General features: G+C 42.7%; 1 protein-coding gene across 5 annotated transcripts in view; it reads right to left on the bottom strand.

Moving 5' to 3' along the window:
- UBR3 (ubiquitin protein ligase E3 component n-recognin 3) overlaps positions 1–18,076 on the bottom strand; it is a 2,710,065-nt gene that overhangs the window by 520,612 nt on the left and 2,171,377 nt on the right. For all 5 annotated transcript variants that reach the window (XM_069616177.1, XM_069616176.1, XM_069616178.1 and 2 more), the window contains one exon: positions 11,347–11,452. In XM_069616177.1, coding sequence (XP_069472278.1) covers positions 11,347–11,452 — 106 coding nt within the window. The remainder of the gene's footprint in view (positions 1–11,346; positions 11,453–18,076) is intronic.

Below are 18,076 nucleotides of genomic sequence, written 5' to 3'. Positions count from 1 at the left end.
AATATTAATTAAATAAACCGGCGGTATGTTCGAGGCTATGAGAATTAAATAATTAAAGTTGGTAGCCTCGAACAATGGGAAAATCCCATAGGAAAATATTCGCGGTCGAATATAAAAAGTAGTTTCCACTGCCACCAGCCAAAACTCGATCAGGGGGGACGGAGACGTGCCCCCTCGACTAACAGACCCCGGGGCAATCGAATTGCCCCGACCAGTACGTCCACAATATGATGGGTTGTACTGGTTTCTGTTAATAATTTGGGACTAGTAAAGCCAATGGTGACTTTACATGCCCTGGGAGACAGTAGTCAGTCCCAGGGTATGAAGTCTATGGTGGGGTGTCACTATGACACCCCTGTGTCACTGCACTGAGGGTGCTGTGTAACACAAATAGTAAAAACACATGAGACCCTATGGAGTAAAAGAACCCATAGCACAGAAAACACATAAGCAGTCAAAGGAACACCATAAATCATGTCCAAGAGTGGGAGAAAAAGAGTCTCACTCTTGGCAGGAGAAAAAAACAAACTCCAGAAATCCAGCAAAGCTGCTGGGGGACTCACTAGGTTAGGAAATTCAGCCTAAAGAGAGAATTCTCCCTAACAACTTGGTATGGAGAATTTCATTAAGGCTTATATGTTGGAAATAGGGATTGCCCTGGTGAGTCCGGTGGTGCATAACTTTATCAGCACTTTGTAATTTAAAGCACAGTCACTGTTGATGGAATATTTGGTCTTTTTTCTATGGTAATAGAGAACTACAGAATTGCATTAGTGACATGGGAAATGTAGTTAGAAATTGTATTCAAGTATTAGTCCTATTTCCTTTGCTATTACCATGGTGGTTTTGCTTTGGAGTACAGCAAAACGTGCATATCTTTCTCTGTTCACATAACGGTAAAGTGAATAAAATGCTGTTTTTTCAAACCATTGCTGCCAAATGACACTTTTTTGGGGGTCTTTTTGCAAGGCTGTTTTTAGCAAATGACTTGGCAGTGCCCTTCTGACAAGTGGTCAATTTGGCTTGTGTTTGCATGGTTACATGTTTACATTTATATTCAACTTTCCCAGGACCTTGAAACTGCTAGTATAGATCAACCATGCTATTACAATAATTATATGAGGCAAAGAGAATATTCAAAGCAAATCACATTTTCTAATCACCCATTCTAAACAAGGGGGAGGAAGGATAGCTCAGGGGCTACGCATACGTCTTTGAAGCAAGAGAACGTAGCGCAACACAGGTTTGAATCCAGATCCAGCGCTTAGAAACTACTCGCTGGTATTAAGCGCGTTATAAAATAACAATTATAGTGATTTTTTAAATTTGGTGGTTGAATTATGGTTCCAGATTAATTGATTTCTGCCATTATTAGTCATTACTGAGGTAGTGTAATAGGTAGGACAACAAGTATACCGTTTAGCCACCACCTCAAGTTCAATAAGGAGTTATCGCTGTAAATCGTGTCACTAATATCAAGGCACTTACAATTATGGAACAACTAACATCAAGGCACTTACAAATATGGAAAAATTCTTCTGTCGCAAAGATGGAACAATTCTTCAGTCGCAAAGATGTAATCATGGGTGGATTTTTACAAGCCACGCTTCCAGGTAGGTTTAGCCGGAATATCTTCTGTAACATTTCCATTCAATTTATACAAACTCCACATATGCATGAGGGCAGACCACTAAACACCCCTCTGATTGGAAGATTTTCAAAACTGAACAACAGGGGGAATGCAACAAATGGAATCAACACATCTTGTTTTGAGGTCTCCATGAATTATAATATTATTTGAATTACAAGAGTTCTGGCACTTGTCCAAAACCTCTTTGATATCTTCTAACATCATTTCCTGGGTAATACCCACCAGATTCCAATACACATTTCTTAGTAGAGAAGGCTTTGAATTCAAATAAATGTTTTTATCCCACCTCAATTAAATTATTTTAATAAAAGAATTGGGAGGCCCCCATTCAACCGCACTTAATCCCATTCCATTGCGTACCCCTACAATCAAAACAGCTGACGGGCGCCCTAACACACACACTATTGTAGAATTGAGAAATAAAGTATAACCATCTAATATTGGCTTCTCTGACAGCCAGGTTTCATGCAAAGCAAATATTTTTGTTGTTTTCAAATATGCATTATCCCCTTGGAATAAATGGCCAAAGCCTCTAGTGTTCTTTGAGATAAGTCAGAATATAGAATCATCAAAGGGGGGGGATTTAGCTATTGTTTGTTAACTGTTTTATATTACAGGGCTCCAGCTAGCCAGGACTAGTTGCCATTGGCAATTACCATTGCAGTGCTTCTATCTCCCAGTTCCACTTTTCTATGACTTGCGAACGCGGGCTGAGATCAGAGATTACAGCCAGCGATCTGCAGAACTTGATTGCTGCGCCCCCCGCCCCAGGTGCTAATTTTAATTCTAATATACAAATAGGCTCGCAGAAGATGTGTGGACTAATCACTGTATTCTCTAGCAAGTGTTTTCATGCCAAGAGTATTAGTAATGAACCCTAGAACTTACCTGTTTTGCAGGATGAAATATACAAACTTATCAAAAAGAGTCAAAACTCCCGTGCGTCGGACCTGGATGGCCTCTCCAAGGTGACAGAGAAGGGTAATCCCATATTTTGTTCCTCAGTTCGAACTGCACTTTTCAAATATATACTGCTAACAGTCTTTCCCTAGCTCGTGGAAATCTTCAGTGGTAGTACCCATACACAAGAAAGGGTATTGACAAAATCCTTTAAACTACCGTCCCATTGCAGATGTGCCAAGTAACACTTTTAATTCCTTGGTAGAACAACTCTGGTGTGGGCATCCAAAGCTAGGATATTATATGTGTTCCAAACGGGTATTGGAACAACGGTCAATGTGTTTTACTAAACTTACTTAAAGCTAAGGCCATTAGAAAAGGATTGAGTATTTATGTTGCATTCATCAATCGTTCTCTGCAATGGGCAAAATTGGCAAAATGGGGTTTCCTGTGTATTTAGTTAACATAATTTAATCTTTATATTCAGAAACCTTAACAAAATTAGAATGAACAAAGGAATGTTATCTTCATCCATTAAGACTGAGCGAGGTTTAAAATAAGGATGTGAATTGACCCCAATTCTTTTTTTATTTGTTCATTTCTGACATAGGCATCACTCTTAGTAAAGCACGTTCCTTTCTTCCTCGGTTGGACCAACTTCATATTGTTTGGTTGACCTATGCCGGCGACCTTCTACTTCTTGATCTAACTGCGATCGTCTTACAAAGACAACTTAAGGTACTGCAACATTATGTTAAGACTAATGATATGACCTTGAATTTAAGACAAAGATTATGATTTTGAGATCAGCAAGGAAAATACCTTGTCCAGTTCCTAGATGATATTTAAATAAAATTGAGTTGGAAGTGGTCCCAGACTTCACTTACTTAGGATTCAACATAATAGGAGTGACTAACATTAAGAACTCGATTATAATGCTGAAGCAAAGGATAATTAGACTAGCATCTCAGGCAAAGCTTATCCATATTAAATATGGACGTGTCTCTTGGTTCCCACTGGTGACATTTTATAAAGCTAACGCGATCCCAATAATAACCTATGGAGTAGAAGTTTTTCTAGAAAATGAGACTGTACCCTGGACTATATATGATGGGATCTTTTGGAAAAGAGCCTTACATCTACCTCGATCCTGTGCTTTGAATTAAGCTTATTGTCCATTAGAGTTATTTGTTATTTGGAAAGTTCTATCTGTTCAGAATAATTTTTGTATCCAAAGAGGAAACCCTATTTAATTTATAAAAAAAATGACGTTACTAATAAGAGGGAGCATATAGTGCATAAATGGGTAGTGTTTTGCGTTGCGACACAATTCCTTAGAGGCTATGCCTGAGATATTAGTTTAGCATCCAATGGATATAAAAACTAGACTGTGGAGATAAGGTGGAATTCAAACTATCAATGAGTGTAAAAAGCGCAAGTTCCATTCCAAGATAGCTGATGCCCCGCAAAGGTGCACACTCCCGAGCTCCGTCCGGGTGGAAAAAATAAGGAGACTTAAGCAATCTTAAAATATCAGAAAACATTGCCTTCCAACCCCCCAAACACCTTCCGAGACCTACAGAAGAGGAGAGCTGAACGACAGGAGTGCCAGACAACGGAAATCAACTTGTAGCATCTCGCAGCAACCTCGCGTGAAAAGTGTAAGGTGGAGTGAACACCGAAGCGGGTCCTGCGTACAGGCTCCAGGCAGGAGAGAGGCAGAGGAAAGCTGCGGGAACCTGTCTTCGAGGCGGAGGTGGGGGAGGAAACTTATATGCGCTGCTAACATCTAATCAAGCCCCAGAGGACATTTTGCTTGCAGAGGAGCTGGAAGCATAGGTGGTGGTCCATCGTAGAGTAGCAGCAGTCCAGTGGCAAGCAACGGCCGGGACACCCCACACAGAAAAGCCAGAAGGAGCGGGAGAAACAACACGCCGACACTGACCCCACAGTGCATGGGTTAATGGAAAACGCACCCTCCTGCTCCCGGGTCACGTAAGAGAGGTGGGCCCTTAACAGGTGCTGAATTTAACAGCAAACATCTGTATCTGTTGCCAAAACAGGTACGAGTGAGCAGTAAGGCGGGAAGAAGTTATGCGTCCCCGCCACTGGACCTGGGGAGCATTCCTGGGTAATCTGGGAGCCTCCGACACCGGTCGCTATCCAGGATCCGCCCAAGGTCACTCCAGAGCAACAGGAGAGAGTGCTGATCCACGGTAGTCCAGCAGTGACTCAGCAACGTGGTACAGATGGGAAAATCAATGAAGCCTGTGATCCAACGATGAAGAGTGCTTCGAGGAAGCAGCAACCTGCCCCGTCCTGAAGCACAGTAAGTCAGAGGGAGTGCTAGGTAGGGACTTATGTGATGGTGGGAGAAAGGTATGGGCAAGAATTACGCCAGTGGGCCAGGACAACAAAGCCAGTGGGGCCAGGAAAACGGCCCAGCATAGAACGTAGAGAAGAGTCCAAACAAACAAACAGATACCCGTCTCCGTAACAACAACAAGGCCATAATAACATTGCCCCAAGCTCAGCGCTCCACATGAAGGCTTCTCCAAAAAAGCCCAGTATAGGACAAACAGTCCGAACATAAAATAAGACTAGGCCCACACAGAAAACACGAGATAAGGGAAAAAGCCACGTGAGCTACAACAATAGCAGCAACACATGGCTGAATGTGGCCGGGGAAAAGCATCCAACGACAGCCCCATACCGTTCCTTCTTGAACAGAGCAACTCTCTGGGCTGGAACTGGAAGGGTGGAATGTGAAACACCTGCAGGAGAGGGGGGAACCCAACCAATCAGCGAAACCGAGGGGAGTAAGAACCGGGGTGCCCCCTGACCCTTGCCAAATACCAGACAGCCAAGTTAGGGGCGACTGGAGGAATCACCAGGAGGAAGTGGGCCAGAAAATAACACAACCAAACGGCTGAGAGTGGGGAGAGCATCTGGGAAGGGCCCAAATAGTTAAAAAGCAATAGACATTGGCCAAAACAGCAGGTATAGCTTGCACCATACCCGGCTGCAATAAGAAGAAAACAATGTGGAGACACCCCACAGCTGAGGCTAAGAATTGCTCCGGACATAGATACTCTCAAAGCCCTTCACAGGTAGGCTGAACAACTATAATATAGTACGGGGGGTACAGAAAAAGCCCCCAGAAATAACCAAAAGGACTTGAGAAGCATTACACATCCTGCCCCCCAAAGGAACCCACACCTCTGCAACCTCTGGACACAAAGTGAGGGGAGGTGGGCCATGAGGAGGACACGGCTACTAAGGGCTACCTACAGAAAGTCAACAGCCTCATGGCGAGAGAAACCAGAAACCGGTTGCTGGTACTTATGGATGCAAAAGCAGAACAGCTCTACGAATAGAAACGAGCATAAAATATCCAACAGATAAACAGGATGAGGGGGTGGAAGCAAAGAATCGGGCAAACTCGACAGAGGTGCATGCAGCTGATAACAGGGGGGGTGCAATGGAGCCAGTAGCCCCACAGCACACCACCGGTCACCAGCCCCCCACCGGGAAATCAACAAATGACAACACCCACCGGCCCCGGTCAGAGAGCCCCTGCTGCCAGGGGCAAGGTCAAGAACCGCCGCAACGAGAGCTAAAGGTACAACGAAATGCCAGGAAGGGCAGCTGCAAAGGTGCTGCAGGCAGAGACAACTGGAGGAAACCCTAACAATCGCACCATCACAGTAGACAATGGAGACAGACACTAACAAAACACCCCCCAGGATGGCAACAGACAAAGAGGAATTACTAAATTCTCTGAAAGGCATGGAAACCAGGATGACAAACACATTACAGGACAAATTGGGGCAAATGAAGGAGGAGTTGAAATCAGCCCTACAAGAAGTCAGAAAGGAGATGAACGAATTGGGTGAAAGAGTGGACATGTTGGGGAACTGCCTATCCAGCTTGGAGAAGGCGGCAAAACAATGCAGCGTCTTGCTGGAACAAGTGGCCAGGGCAATGAACAACCTAGAAATACAGGCCGAAGACCTGGAAAACAGATCTCATAGGTCCAACATCAGGGTCAAAGGACTAGAGAAATCAGTGATGGACAATGACCTAAAGGACGCCATGCAACAATGCTTTAGCAGCCTGTTAAATGGCACCCAAACTGAAGAAGTCTTGATAGACAGAATTCATCGAGTGGGCCCTAAAAGAAGAGAACCGGGGGAAAGACCCAGATACGTATTGGTAGCTCTGTCTTCGTATATTCTAAAGGAAGACATTCTGAGAGCTGCAAAGTCACAAACAGATCTGATGGTTAATGAAAGCCGTATTCGAACCGTAAACAAGCAGGCATTGGGAAAGCTTTTAAAGACCTCAAGGTAATAGAAACTTGGAGGTTCTTCCATGAGGACAAGAGGGAGTACAGGCATTACTCGGCAGTACATAAATACTCTAGGATTGACATAGTCCTAGTATCTGCGTCTCTGATCCCGCGAGTGACAAAAGTAGAAATAGGCGTGAAATATCTCTCAGACCACGCCCCTGTGTTGGTATGTACTGAGGTGGGCGGGGAGGAGGGGGGGGGTAGACAGTCAGGTTGGAGACTAAAAGAGAAGATATTAAGGGACACCTCACCCAGAACACATATGGAGGGAACAATAAGTAACTACTTCAAGGATAATGATAATGGGGAAACGGATTGGTGGATAGTGTGGGACGCTGGGAAGGCGGTAGTTCGGGGCGAATTCATCTCCAAAGCAGCTGCATACAACAGAGAGAGAGCCCTCATTATGCAGAACCTTGAAATGGAGGTAAGCGAAGCCGAAAGACAGCATAAAACCTGACGGACACAAAAATCACTACGAGCCCTAAGGAAACAGAGCACAGCTGGAGGCACACATTGCAGATCGGGTGGCACAAACTCTGCTGAAAATAAAACAAACCTACTATACACAGGGCGGGAAACCGAACAAAATACCTAGCATCCAAATTAAGGATACAAAGAGCACGCAACTTCATAACTAAACTTAAAATTGTACAGGGAGGAGACAGGGAAAAGGGAAATAATGGTACGGTTCCATGAAGAGCTGTCACAACGTGAAAACCTGGCATCCAACAGCCAAAGAACCTATTTGTCAGCTACTCCCCTCCCCCAGATCACAGACAGTGGCAGGGACGCACTAGGCGGTCCGATAACGGCCCAAGAAGTTAGCGATGCAATCTCGGCACTACCAGCGAACAAAACAATGGGCCCGGACAGGTTGGGAAACGGGTACAATTGGACATTTCGCACACAACTTCTGACGCCACTTACACGACTCTTCAACGTCATCAGGTAGAAAGGTTTGGTCACAGCGGACATGGGGAAATCCACGATACTAACTCTGAAACCAGGGAAAGACCCCTCCGACTGTGCCAGCTACCGCCCCATCATGCTCTTAAACACTTACGCAAAGATTTATGCTAAAGTACTGGCAGCTAGATTAATGAAGACACTTCCAGGAATTACACATGTTGACCAAGCAGGGTTTATCACAGGGTGACACACACAAGACAATGTTAGACGGGCTATTGATATTATTAATCTGGGGACTAAAACGGAACTGCAGTTTTGAGTCGCTGCGCTAGATGCCAGACAGGCCTTTGATAGTCTATATTGGGACTATCTGAAGCTGGTGTTGGAGGTGTGCGGATGCGGACCCGATTTCACTAGGATGGTGCTAGCAAATTTCCAAATCCCATCTACGAGCTTCCTGATTAACGGATGATGTTCGGAACAGATTGAAATAAGGAGAGGTACACAACAGGGCTGCCCCCTTTCCCCTCCGTTTTTCACAATGGCTATGGAGCCCTTCGCGGTGCAAATCAGACGACCCAGAATTCAGAGGTGACACATGTGGGAAGGCTATACATAAAATTGCATTATATGCAGACGACATAATGCTATTCCTGAAAGATATACTACCCAGAGTAATGCTAAAACTGAAAGAGTTCGCCAGAATATCAGGGTTCTCCATAAACTACTCCAAATCAAAAGCACTAAACATAACAAAGGAGGGTGAGGTTATTACCAAACTGGAGTACACATTCCCCCAAATCTGGGAAAAAGAGTCCTTAGAATACTTGGGGTAAAATTAACAAGAGACATAGGGAACCTGTACGGAGCAAATATTAAACCCCTCTGGACATATCTGCAAGATGACATGCACAGATGGAAAACCCAAGAACTGTCCTGTTTTGCTATAATAACAGCAGTAAAAATGACCCTCCTTCCCCGTATGCTTTACGTAGTGGGCTCACTGCCAGTAGAGATATCACCCCGTATGATCAAAGAATTACAAACGACAATATTTGCCTTCATATGGCAAGGCAAGAAACCAAGGATACAAAAGAAAATCTTGAAGCGCCCAACCCTCCTTGGGGGGCTTAGAGGTACCTGACATAGAAAGATACATACTGGCGGTGCACCTAGTTACCTATGTTGAAATGGGTGGGTCAAGACACAGTAAACGGATGGTGTGGGATAGAGCAAGCGGTCACAAGCATCCCTCTGAAATCACTACATACCCTCAACACTGGAGCCTGAGAAAGAGGGGGTCAACTACTGGAAGCCACTAGGATGTCGTTACGCAGCTGGGACAAAGCACTCAGTAAGATAAAAACTTGACGGGGCTGGGTCCGCTCTCCCATCTGGCACATAATGCAGACTTCTCTCCAGGCCTACAATAAACATTCTGGGAGGGATGGACGGATGTGGGAACACAGACCCTAAAAAGGTATGTACCACAGGGAGTGGGGGTTGGGGGGTCCCCTAATGTTCAAAGAATGCAAACAGAAATTTGGCGTTGGGGAAAAAAGATATAAATACATAAAAATTAGACATTGGATCTCCCAGCCAGCGGTGAGGAAAGCGGGCACTAGAACCCCAGTTGGGCTCGAACTGACTATGCAGGAGGGAGTGACTGCTAGAGGAGTAACTAGAATATATAGGCTACTGAACAATGCACAAATGGGTAATAAACAGCTGTATAAAGAGAACTTGGAAAGAGACATAGGAGAAACGATCACAGAGGAGGAATGGGGACAGATTTGGATGAGGGCCTGTAGAACATCCAAATGCACAGCTATCAAAGAGTCAGTGTACAAACTGTGTTACAGGTGGTATATTTCCCCCCCCCCCCCCCCATCACCTACACAAAATAAACGCAAAATACCCCAGTGCTGGAGACATTGTGGGGATATGGGGGAGCCGTACTATACTGGAAGGAGATCCTGGGGTACATAAAAGGGATAATGGGAGTAACCCTGCCAATGGCACCAAAGGTGATCCTACTAGGAGTGTCCTTAGAAGGCACATACGCAGCAACTGGGAATAAAGCTACCCTTATCACGCATTTACTGATGGCAGCGAGAATGACTCTGGCACAAGGATGGAAAAATGAATTGGGCCTGGTGGTGGCTCAGGATCTGGGGGTCATGGCAATGGAAAAGATTTGCGCCCTAAAAGCAGAGCAATATTTGAAATTCCTGGCAGAATGGAACCCCTTCCAGGAATTCGTAAAGGACAGAGAAGCCTACTTCCACAAACAGTCACTACTTAAGAACGTTCACGTTTGTTGAGTTCCAGAAAGCAGGTAAAGGACTGCCCACAGGGGCTGGACGAAAACCTCTGAATAGAGAAAAGACACTGAAACCACTTAAGTCAAGTTGGGAGAAAAAGGTGGGGGGTGGGGTATTTGTTGAGGGTAAGGGACATTTCTTAGGGAGGAAATGTAAAACTGTGGGAGCAACTGAGCTGTTAAGTATCTTAACAAAGGGTGCATAATTCCTGTAACATGCAGCTGCTTTCAATGAATAAATAAAACTTGTAAAAAAATAATTAAAAAAAAAAAAAGCACAATTACCTCTCTAACATTATGATGGAGGGTAAATCTCTTTATTCTGTTCCAGATTATTTCAAAAAATTCCTAGATGCTTGCTGGCGATTTCATTTTCTTACAATTCATTTAAATATTTAAATATGCTACTTAAGAAACAAAATTCTGGGGGCCCAGAAAATAAATGTAAGGCATTTAAGGAATTAAAGCTTTTGCAAGGATCCTCTTAAAATTGAAACGCTACAGCATCTTGTTTTGGCATGTATGAAATTAAAGGATGTGCAACAATTGCAATTAGGGCATTTTTTTCTTTACTGAATTTAGGACTTACTTGTTAGAGGAACTATGTCATAGGCTTCTAGAAGTCCCTAAATTTCCTCAAAAGTAGTCTTAGTTAGATTTTTCAAAAATGTATTTCCCTGTAAAAAAGTTTAAAATAGTATAAAAGATATGTGTTTTTATTTTTTTCGATTTAAATTATCGTTTTACTTGGATATTGGTAATGGGAGTCAAGTATATGAATGCATTTTTTAAAGTGAGTTATTGTGAAAATGTATTTTGTATGAGAAAGAATTGCATTTTTATTGTGTTCTATATTTATTGTATGTATCGTGAAAAATGCACTTGTTGAATTGTAACACAATTACAGTTTTAAAAAAAATGAATCAAAAATATGAACCCAAAACATAACATAACTGATAACATGACAAAGTAACACAATTTAGCCTTTTGGAGAAAAATAAACAGTCCAGCCACAAAGCCGCAAATAGCAGTTTACTGAAGGAGCTGAGCACAGAAAGATGTAGACCTCAATATTGTCTGCCCCTAAAATCACTGTTTCACCTCTTCATTTTCGAAGCTACAAGTTTATATGCTATACAGAAGTAATTATTTAACATTTAATATAATTATGGGGTAAAATAAAAGAAATACTCTAAAGGCACTTACCGAGAATCTTTATCATGCAAAATCTTGGTTAGTTTTCGCCATGGGTTGAATTCAGAATCAATGGTGTAGAGGCGCATGTGCATGGCTAGGACATTGAAAAGCTGATCTGAAAGACAAAATTGTGTAATTATGGAATGCAAGTATTCACAAAGCGTATATTGTTATTCTTTGTACAAGAATGCAGAAGTGGAATTCCATTACTCAAATAGTATAAGGGAGCGCTAGATCTATTAAAGCCATGGAGGTGAATATTATGTTTCACTTTCTTTACTTAAAACTTTCTGTAGCAAAATGAAAATGTAACAGAAAACTTCAAATGCGAGCAACAGAGGGTAGTTGAACTTGGTATCATCTGACCACAGTTAGGAAAAACCCTATTAGGCTCCTCCTCATTCTTTGAAGCAAACAGAATGAGCCACGTTCCTAGAGACTCAGAACCACAGGTCCATACCAGTGCAGGCAGAACAGATACGTCCAAGAAAAAAACTCTACATTAATGAAACAGCACCAACCATAGGAGGATCCCATCCAGGACCAGGCAGGAGAGTCAAAGCCAAAAACAGCCCAACAAGACAATCAGGCAAATCAGCCGGAAGTCTTCTGTCAGAACCTATGAAGAAGACATAATCAGCAATGGGTGGGGGAAAATGTCCCTTAAAACATTCCTTACAATATACACTAACAAGTAATCGTCAAAGTACATTTAGTTCGTATGGGGGTGGATAATACTTGCCTGTGTGTATCTATGAGTACCCAAACTATCCTTATACTAAATAGGTATTAGGACTTCCCATTCTATGTCAAGACCTCGTGGAGAGTACTTGCTATTTCATACCTTAAACACCACTTAGAAAGCCATCTCCGAGACAGGTTTAAAATAAACTTCTTTGAACGTGGAGTGTCTGAAACCAATCAGTCATGCTTAGGAAAAGCTGCAATATGACCCCCAATCTGAATGCATTAGAGGCCATTGCCACCTAGGCCGAGTGCACCAACAACAACATAGGGCCAATTATTGCTTATCCATGATCCATTGGACCGAGTGCACAAGGCTTGACTGCTTTCCACAGATATAAGAGCAATAGAGTCACACTGGCAGGCCTAACAGGAATGGAGATTTCCTCATATTAGTAAAGACAATGCATCACACAAAGCTGAGGTTTGCCCGGTAAGGCAGAGTAAAACATGGATGTTCGGTTCGTCTTAGTACAACATTTAGTCGTAAATGTGATGTCTTGGGGTCAGCATGCCCATTGGGAAATGTCAATGGCCCTATGATCTGACACGTTCCTACAACAGAGCAGGGCCAACAGTATAGCCAGTTTGTAAGTTAATGCCCTGCACAAAAGGCTACCACTATCCTTTTAACTGAGGAAGGAACGCATAAAGAAGTATACCTACATGTCAGAGGAACAGTAAACCCGATTCCCTTTAGAAAGCAACAAACCAGAAAATACTCCCCACACAGGTGCTCCATCCACCAAGTTGTGCCTTGCTGAAATGGACAAACTACATACTTTGAACCCTGTAAAGCCTTAATCCCAGAAGCCATGTGTACCAGTAAATTGACAACCATAAGAACCAAAATAGGACTGGCATTCCATTCCACACACCAGCTACTCCAGACTGCCCACGTCACTTCATAGATCTTTACCATGAAAAGGGCCCAAGAGCACTTGATGAGAGATTCAGATGATGCTGAAGTGGGCCAAGTAAGCTCCAAAACTCACCATGCAGCTAGTTAGAGCAACCCATGCTATATAATCGGGCGAGATTCATTCAGAGAATTTGGAAGGAGATTTGCATTCCAGAGAAGTGAGATTGAAGAAGGTGAACAAAGTTCCAGAACTTGTAACCAAACTTAAAACAATCAAAGCAGGGCCACCAACATCAGAAAAAGCCGTCTTTCATCACTTTTGATATTAATCGAGCTGTTATTGCAAATTGAGTGAGTGAATAGTCTATCCTCTGTCTGCACAGGTGCAGAAAGTCCTCTGAAGCCGCTTGTAACAGGACTCCAATGTACCAGACAGAGCTGCATGCGGACCAGAGGGGTCAGGTCAGCAAAACGGACATCACTGCCACAAAGTCCATACAGCGACGCAAAGAGTGCAGCGCTTTGGAATGTCAGCGTTTCCCAGCCGACTGGAGTCGATGAGCACTGAAGGGATAAGTATGCTCCTGGACTCGAGGGGCAAAATAAGGGAATGTCACCTCGAGTCGCGACCTGTGACTGGAGAAGAAAACTACCTCCTTGCTTGCAGTAAGATCAACCACAAAACCCAGCTACCGGGCGGCGGCTACCACAGATGAGTTAAGGAATCAGTTTCTCAACAACACGGTAACGGCAGCATGGGGCAATGGTGGCCATGGGAATCCATGGTTCAGGAAGGGGGTGGGCTACGTTTTTCAACTCGCCAACAAGGGTTCTGATTGGTCAGTGGGACAAGCATCTCCTATAAAACCCTGCAGAAACGTTACTAAGAGAGATTATGTCTCAGATTCTTTTAGGAGACACACTTTTCAAACGAGGAAAGAACATATACTTGGACCTATTAGAATCCTTGTACCTTCATTCCAGGAAGAGGACGACATCTGTACTTCCATCAAGGAGGGACGGTTTCCTTGACTTTATGGACTTTTTGAGTTATTTTCTGGAATCACCTCCAATAAGCTGTTTTCATGAATAAAGGATTTTATTTATTTGATTGCACTCCTGTGTCCGGCGTTGTCTGTCACACCACTGTAAAAGGATCTGGCCTCCACTGAAGAAGTAACTCCAAGGAAGACAATGGGAAGCAGAACATGACCCAAAACTATGATTCAAGCCTATGGTCGTTATTAGGGGTTTAGAGGAAGGCATCCTAGGCTGAGGGTAAAATCACAAACAACGCAAATTCTGTTCCTTGGTTAGCTTTTCCCTTCCAAGTGCAGAGCAAATTACTTTGCTGTGATGTATGTTCTTCTGATGGCTTCCTCATCTATGATATTCTATTTCCAACGCAGCTGATCTTCTGAACCTTTTCTGTCACAAACTGGCACAGTGCAGCTCTGCTCAATGTCTTTACTCGTCCAGTGTCTGACATGTGGTCGGGGCCATTATTATTGAAGTGCCATGTCCAATGACCTCCATTCCGCTTTTCCCTAAGCACTCTGTTGCAGAGGGACGGCAAAACCTATGCAGGTGTACTAGTTATCCCCCAAGAGGAGCAAGCTGGGAGGAAAATGACAAATCGGTTGGAGGAACATCCATCAGAAAGAACATTATCAATTCCGTTCTCCAATGGATTCCTCGTCCATGACAGACTCCTATAGAGGTACGTATATCTGTCTTATAATACCATCTAAACCAGAAATCTCTGGAGGAATGCTCTGCTGAAGCGGGTGTCCTGCCTTGAAATGGAATCGAAGCAGTAATGCTTTGCAAGAGTGTGCAGAGAAGCCCACATAGCCGCCTGGTAAATGTCTGAGACAGGGACCACTGTCGGTAGGGCAGAGGTGGCACCCAGACCACTGGTATAGTGAGTACTGAGACCTTCAAGCACATCCTTCTCTGCCAGATCACAGGGTTCTATGTTCATTCATCTCAATTTTTTGTTCGCGTTTTTTTTGCCGAAAATATTTTGCTGAAAAAAATGCATCAAAAGTTCTACTTTTTTTATTTGGTGGGGGCCCCCCAAATCTCCCTCCCCTATTATTTATTCAATATACCCCACCCCACCCTAACGCTAATATATGCCCTTAACCCCCCTGCAAATTTTTCGATTATTTTTTCAGCAAAAAGTGCAGTGAAAAAAATAACGTGCAATGGATGAAGGTTGTACCGATCAAAGCATTCCGAGATGCAGAACATGATTCACATTGACAGGGTCTATTTAGTCACAGCACTGAGAGCACAGGCACCAGCATAACCCATGCAGTGCTGGCCATCTTCCCAAACGTCCCTCGTCTAAGCAATATAGTAGCTGAGAGCCTGCACTGCGTCCAGCCTAAGGAATCACTCCTCTGCCTTGGAAGGGTGAGGAGAAGGGAAAAAAAACACTGGAAGATAGATTTGAGAGCGGTGGAACTCTAGGACCACCTCCGGAGGGAAGATTGGTCTCACTCTCAAACATCTCTTTCTCTTTGTAAAAAAAAATAAAAAAATAAAGATGTTTAACAGACAATGCCTAGAGCTCACTCACCCACTTCCTGAAGGTGATAGCAAAAGAACATGAATGCAATGGCTCAAACGGAGCACTCGCCGGTCATTTATTGTAATATTTTTTTTATTAGCATTTACAATGAACATCAATGACATCCATATATTTAGCAAGCCACAGATACTTTCCAAACAGAAGTCTCATGGAGAACTAAAACATGGTGAATTCTCTTTCAACACACCTCCACACATTTCCCCCCACCCTGCCTAATACACCTCTCGGTTATATGCACAGTATACTCAGAATGTGCTGTAAAAGTATTTTTTTTATTTTTTATTGTGATTTAGTTTAGTTTGTTAAAACATTTTACACAAGTTACATTCAACTCCAATTTGTCTTCATTAAAAAAAGAATTCATCAATTTATCTCTTTGTCATTGATCAATGAGTCCTTGAGTTTATTTTTTTGTATCTTCATTTCAGTCAAGATCTCCCAGTATTTTCTGAATAAAGTCTATTCCTGCATATGTTAGGCTTGTATTATTTCCGTGCAGGAATTCTTTCCAGCACTCCCTTTTCGTTCTTGTTTTAAAGAGCCTTAAGTATTGTAAATGTACTTTATCTCTTTCTGTTGAGACTGCTTTTACTGATTCGAGAACGTCTCTTTTGTTACAAAAGCGCACTCTCTATTGTTTACTCCACGCCATACTCTAATGTGTAGGTAGCCATTTGTTGGTAATACAACCATTCGAATCTGGAGAAGTTTAAATCTATGGAATTTACTTGGAAAATGTCATAGGTTATCTGGTACGGTATCTCTTTTCCGACTGGCGTTCTCCACATTTTTAGTTACTTCATACTTCAAAGTATGTTTATCAAAAAACCTCATCGACCAGTCTAGAAGTGTAATCTATTTACCCATTACCAACAATGGTTCAATAAAGGACCTCATGGGGGTTTGTCATCTGAAGGTTAAAGTAGTCCATCTAATATTACCGCCGATTCCATTCTTTCAAGATGTTCGTGTCAGTGTACATAGCTTACATTCTGAACCACGCCACTAATTCTGCTCTTGAGCATTCCAGTAAATCTCTTGTCTAATCTATTATTGTAGGACCAGTCAGATTATACTAAGCCATAGCTATGCGTCCTTTGGCCGATATTAGGGCCAAGTTGACCATTTTATTCAGTTGTTTCTGTCCCAGTAGGCATACCAATGGTGTCCCTTCTATCCACGTGGCACCCAGGTCTTGAATCTTAACACTACCGCATACCAAAATTGGTGCAATTACAATAGGAAAGAATGAAACTTCTGCTTCACCACATCTCAGACAGTTTGCAGGCCTAGTCGGGTTTGTTTTATGCAATCTCAAACGCGAAAGGTATGCCTTTTGCAACATATTATATTGTATGAGTTTCAAACGTGCATAACGATGAACTGATTTTGTATATGAACGGTCTTCAAACTTCAATCTCAAATCAGGATCCCAGTCTTTTTTTTATTTTGTATTTGTAGCACTGCTCTCTTCCTGCTTCCCAATAATATTTTTAAAATCGCAGAGATAGGGCAGCCCCATTCATGTAGGCCATAAAGACCTACCAACAGTGGACTAAAAAGGGGGCTCCTCAGGTAGCAAGGTCCGCATGTGATGAGCCCTGCTAGTCAACCCAGCGTAGAATGGAAACTGATCCCTATCCAAGTTCCAGTTCTTACTAAGTTCAGAATACGAATAACAGAGGTCCGTTCTCAAAGAGATCACCCCCACAGAGTCAATCCTGTAGTTACCCAATTCTCCAGCAACTTCCTATAAGATGTACGCAGGTGGTCCAAATTCATACTTATGGGGATGCTAGGGGAATATGGATTTACACATCCAATAAATCTATTTACTGGTCCCAAATATGTTCCCCCAAAGCTATTATATGAGCCCATTTCCTGCCCTTGCTAAATATCTATAACACACAGAAAAGAACCAACTGTTAAATTTAAGGAAGAAAGGTTAATCAGCCTGAGTTCATGGAAAACCAACAGATAATGCATTGTAGAAAAACATTTTTTGAAAAATGAAATCAGGGGTAAAGCAATTTAGAACTATTTAATATCTGAGTCAGAAAAGATTATTTCAGTAATACAAAACATACCATAAAAACCACAGCAATTATCAACAATCCACAATATTACAGTCATGAATACAATAATAAAAAAAACATCAACATTAAAACCATAAGAACATTGCCAAGAAACTCTGGTTCAGACAAACCTTAATAAAAACCTCCTCAAAGACAATGCACGCTGTAGAAAGGACAAAAATGCCCACCCCACATAAACTGAGTCTGCCCATAGCAAATAATGCATAGCAGGTTCAGAACAATGGAATCCTTGGCCTTGCAAAACTGGTTTTAATGTATGCTCTCTAATGTATGAGAATGTGGGACAAAGCAATACAAAATGTGCTAAGTCTTCTTTGGCCGCAGCACAAAATACACATGATTGATCCTCTTTCCCCTTTGACCAGCCCACCACCACTGCTCTCAAATGGATGCAATTAAAATGCGACCTTGTAATAAGTATACGCTATGGGGGATACT

This window comes from Ambystoma mexicanum, chromosome 9, assembly GCF_040938575.1.
Source record: "Ambystoma mexicanum isolate Mex_15411 chromosome 9, UKY_AmexF1_1, whole genome shotgun sequence".
NCBI classification, from domain to species: Eukaryota; Metazoa; Chordata; class Amphibia; order Caudata; family Ambystomatidae; genus Ambystoma; species Ambystoma mexicanum.
Note: the sequence above shows the minus strand (reverse complement) of the source record. Positions and strands in the feature narration are given on the sequence as shown.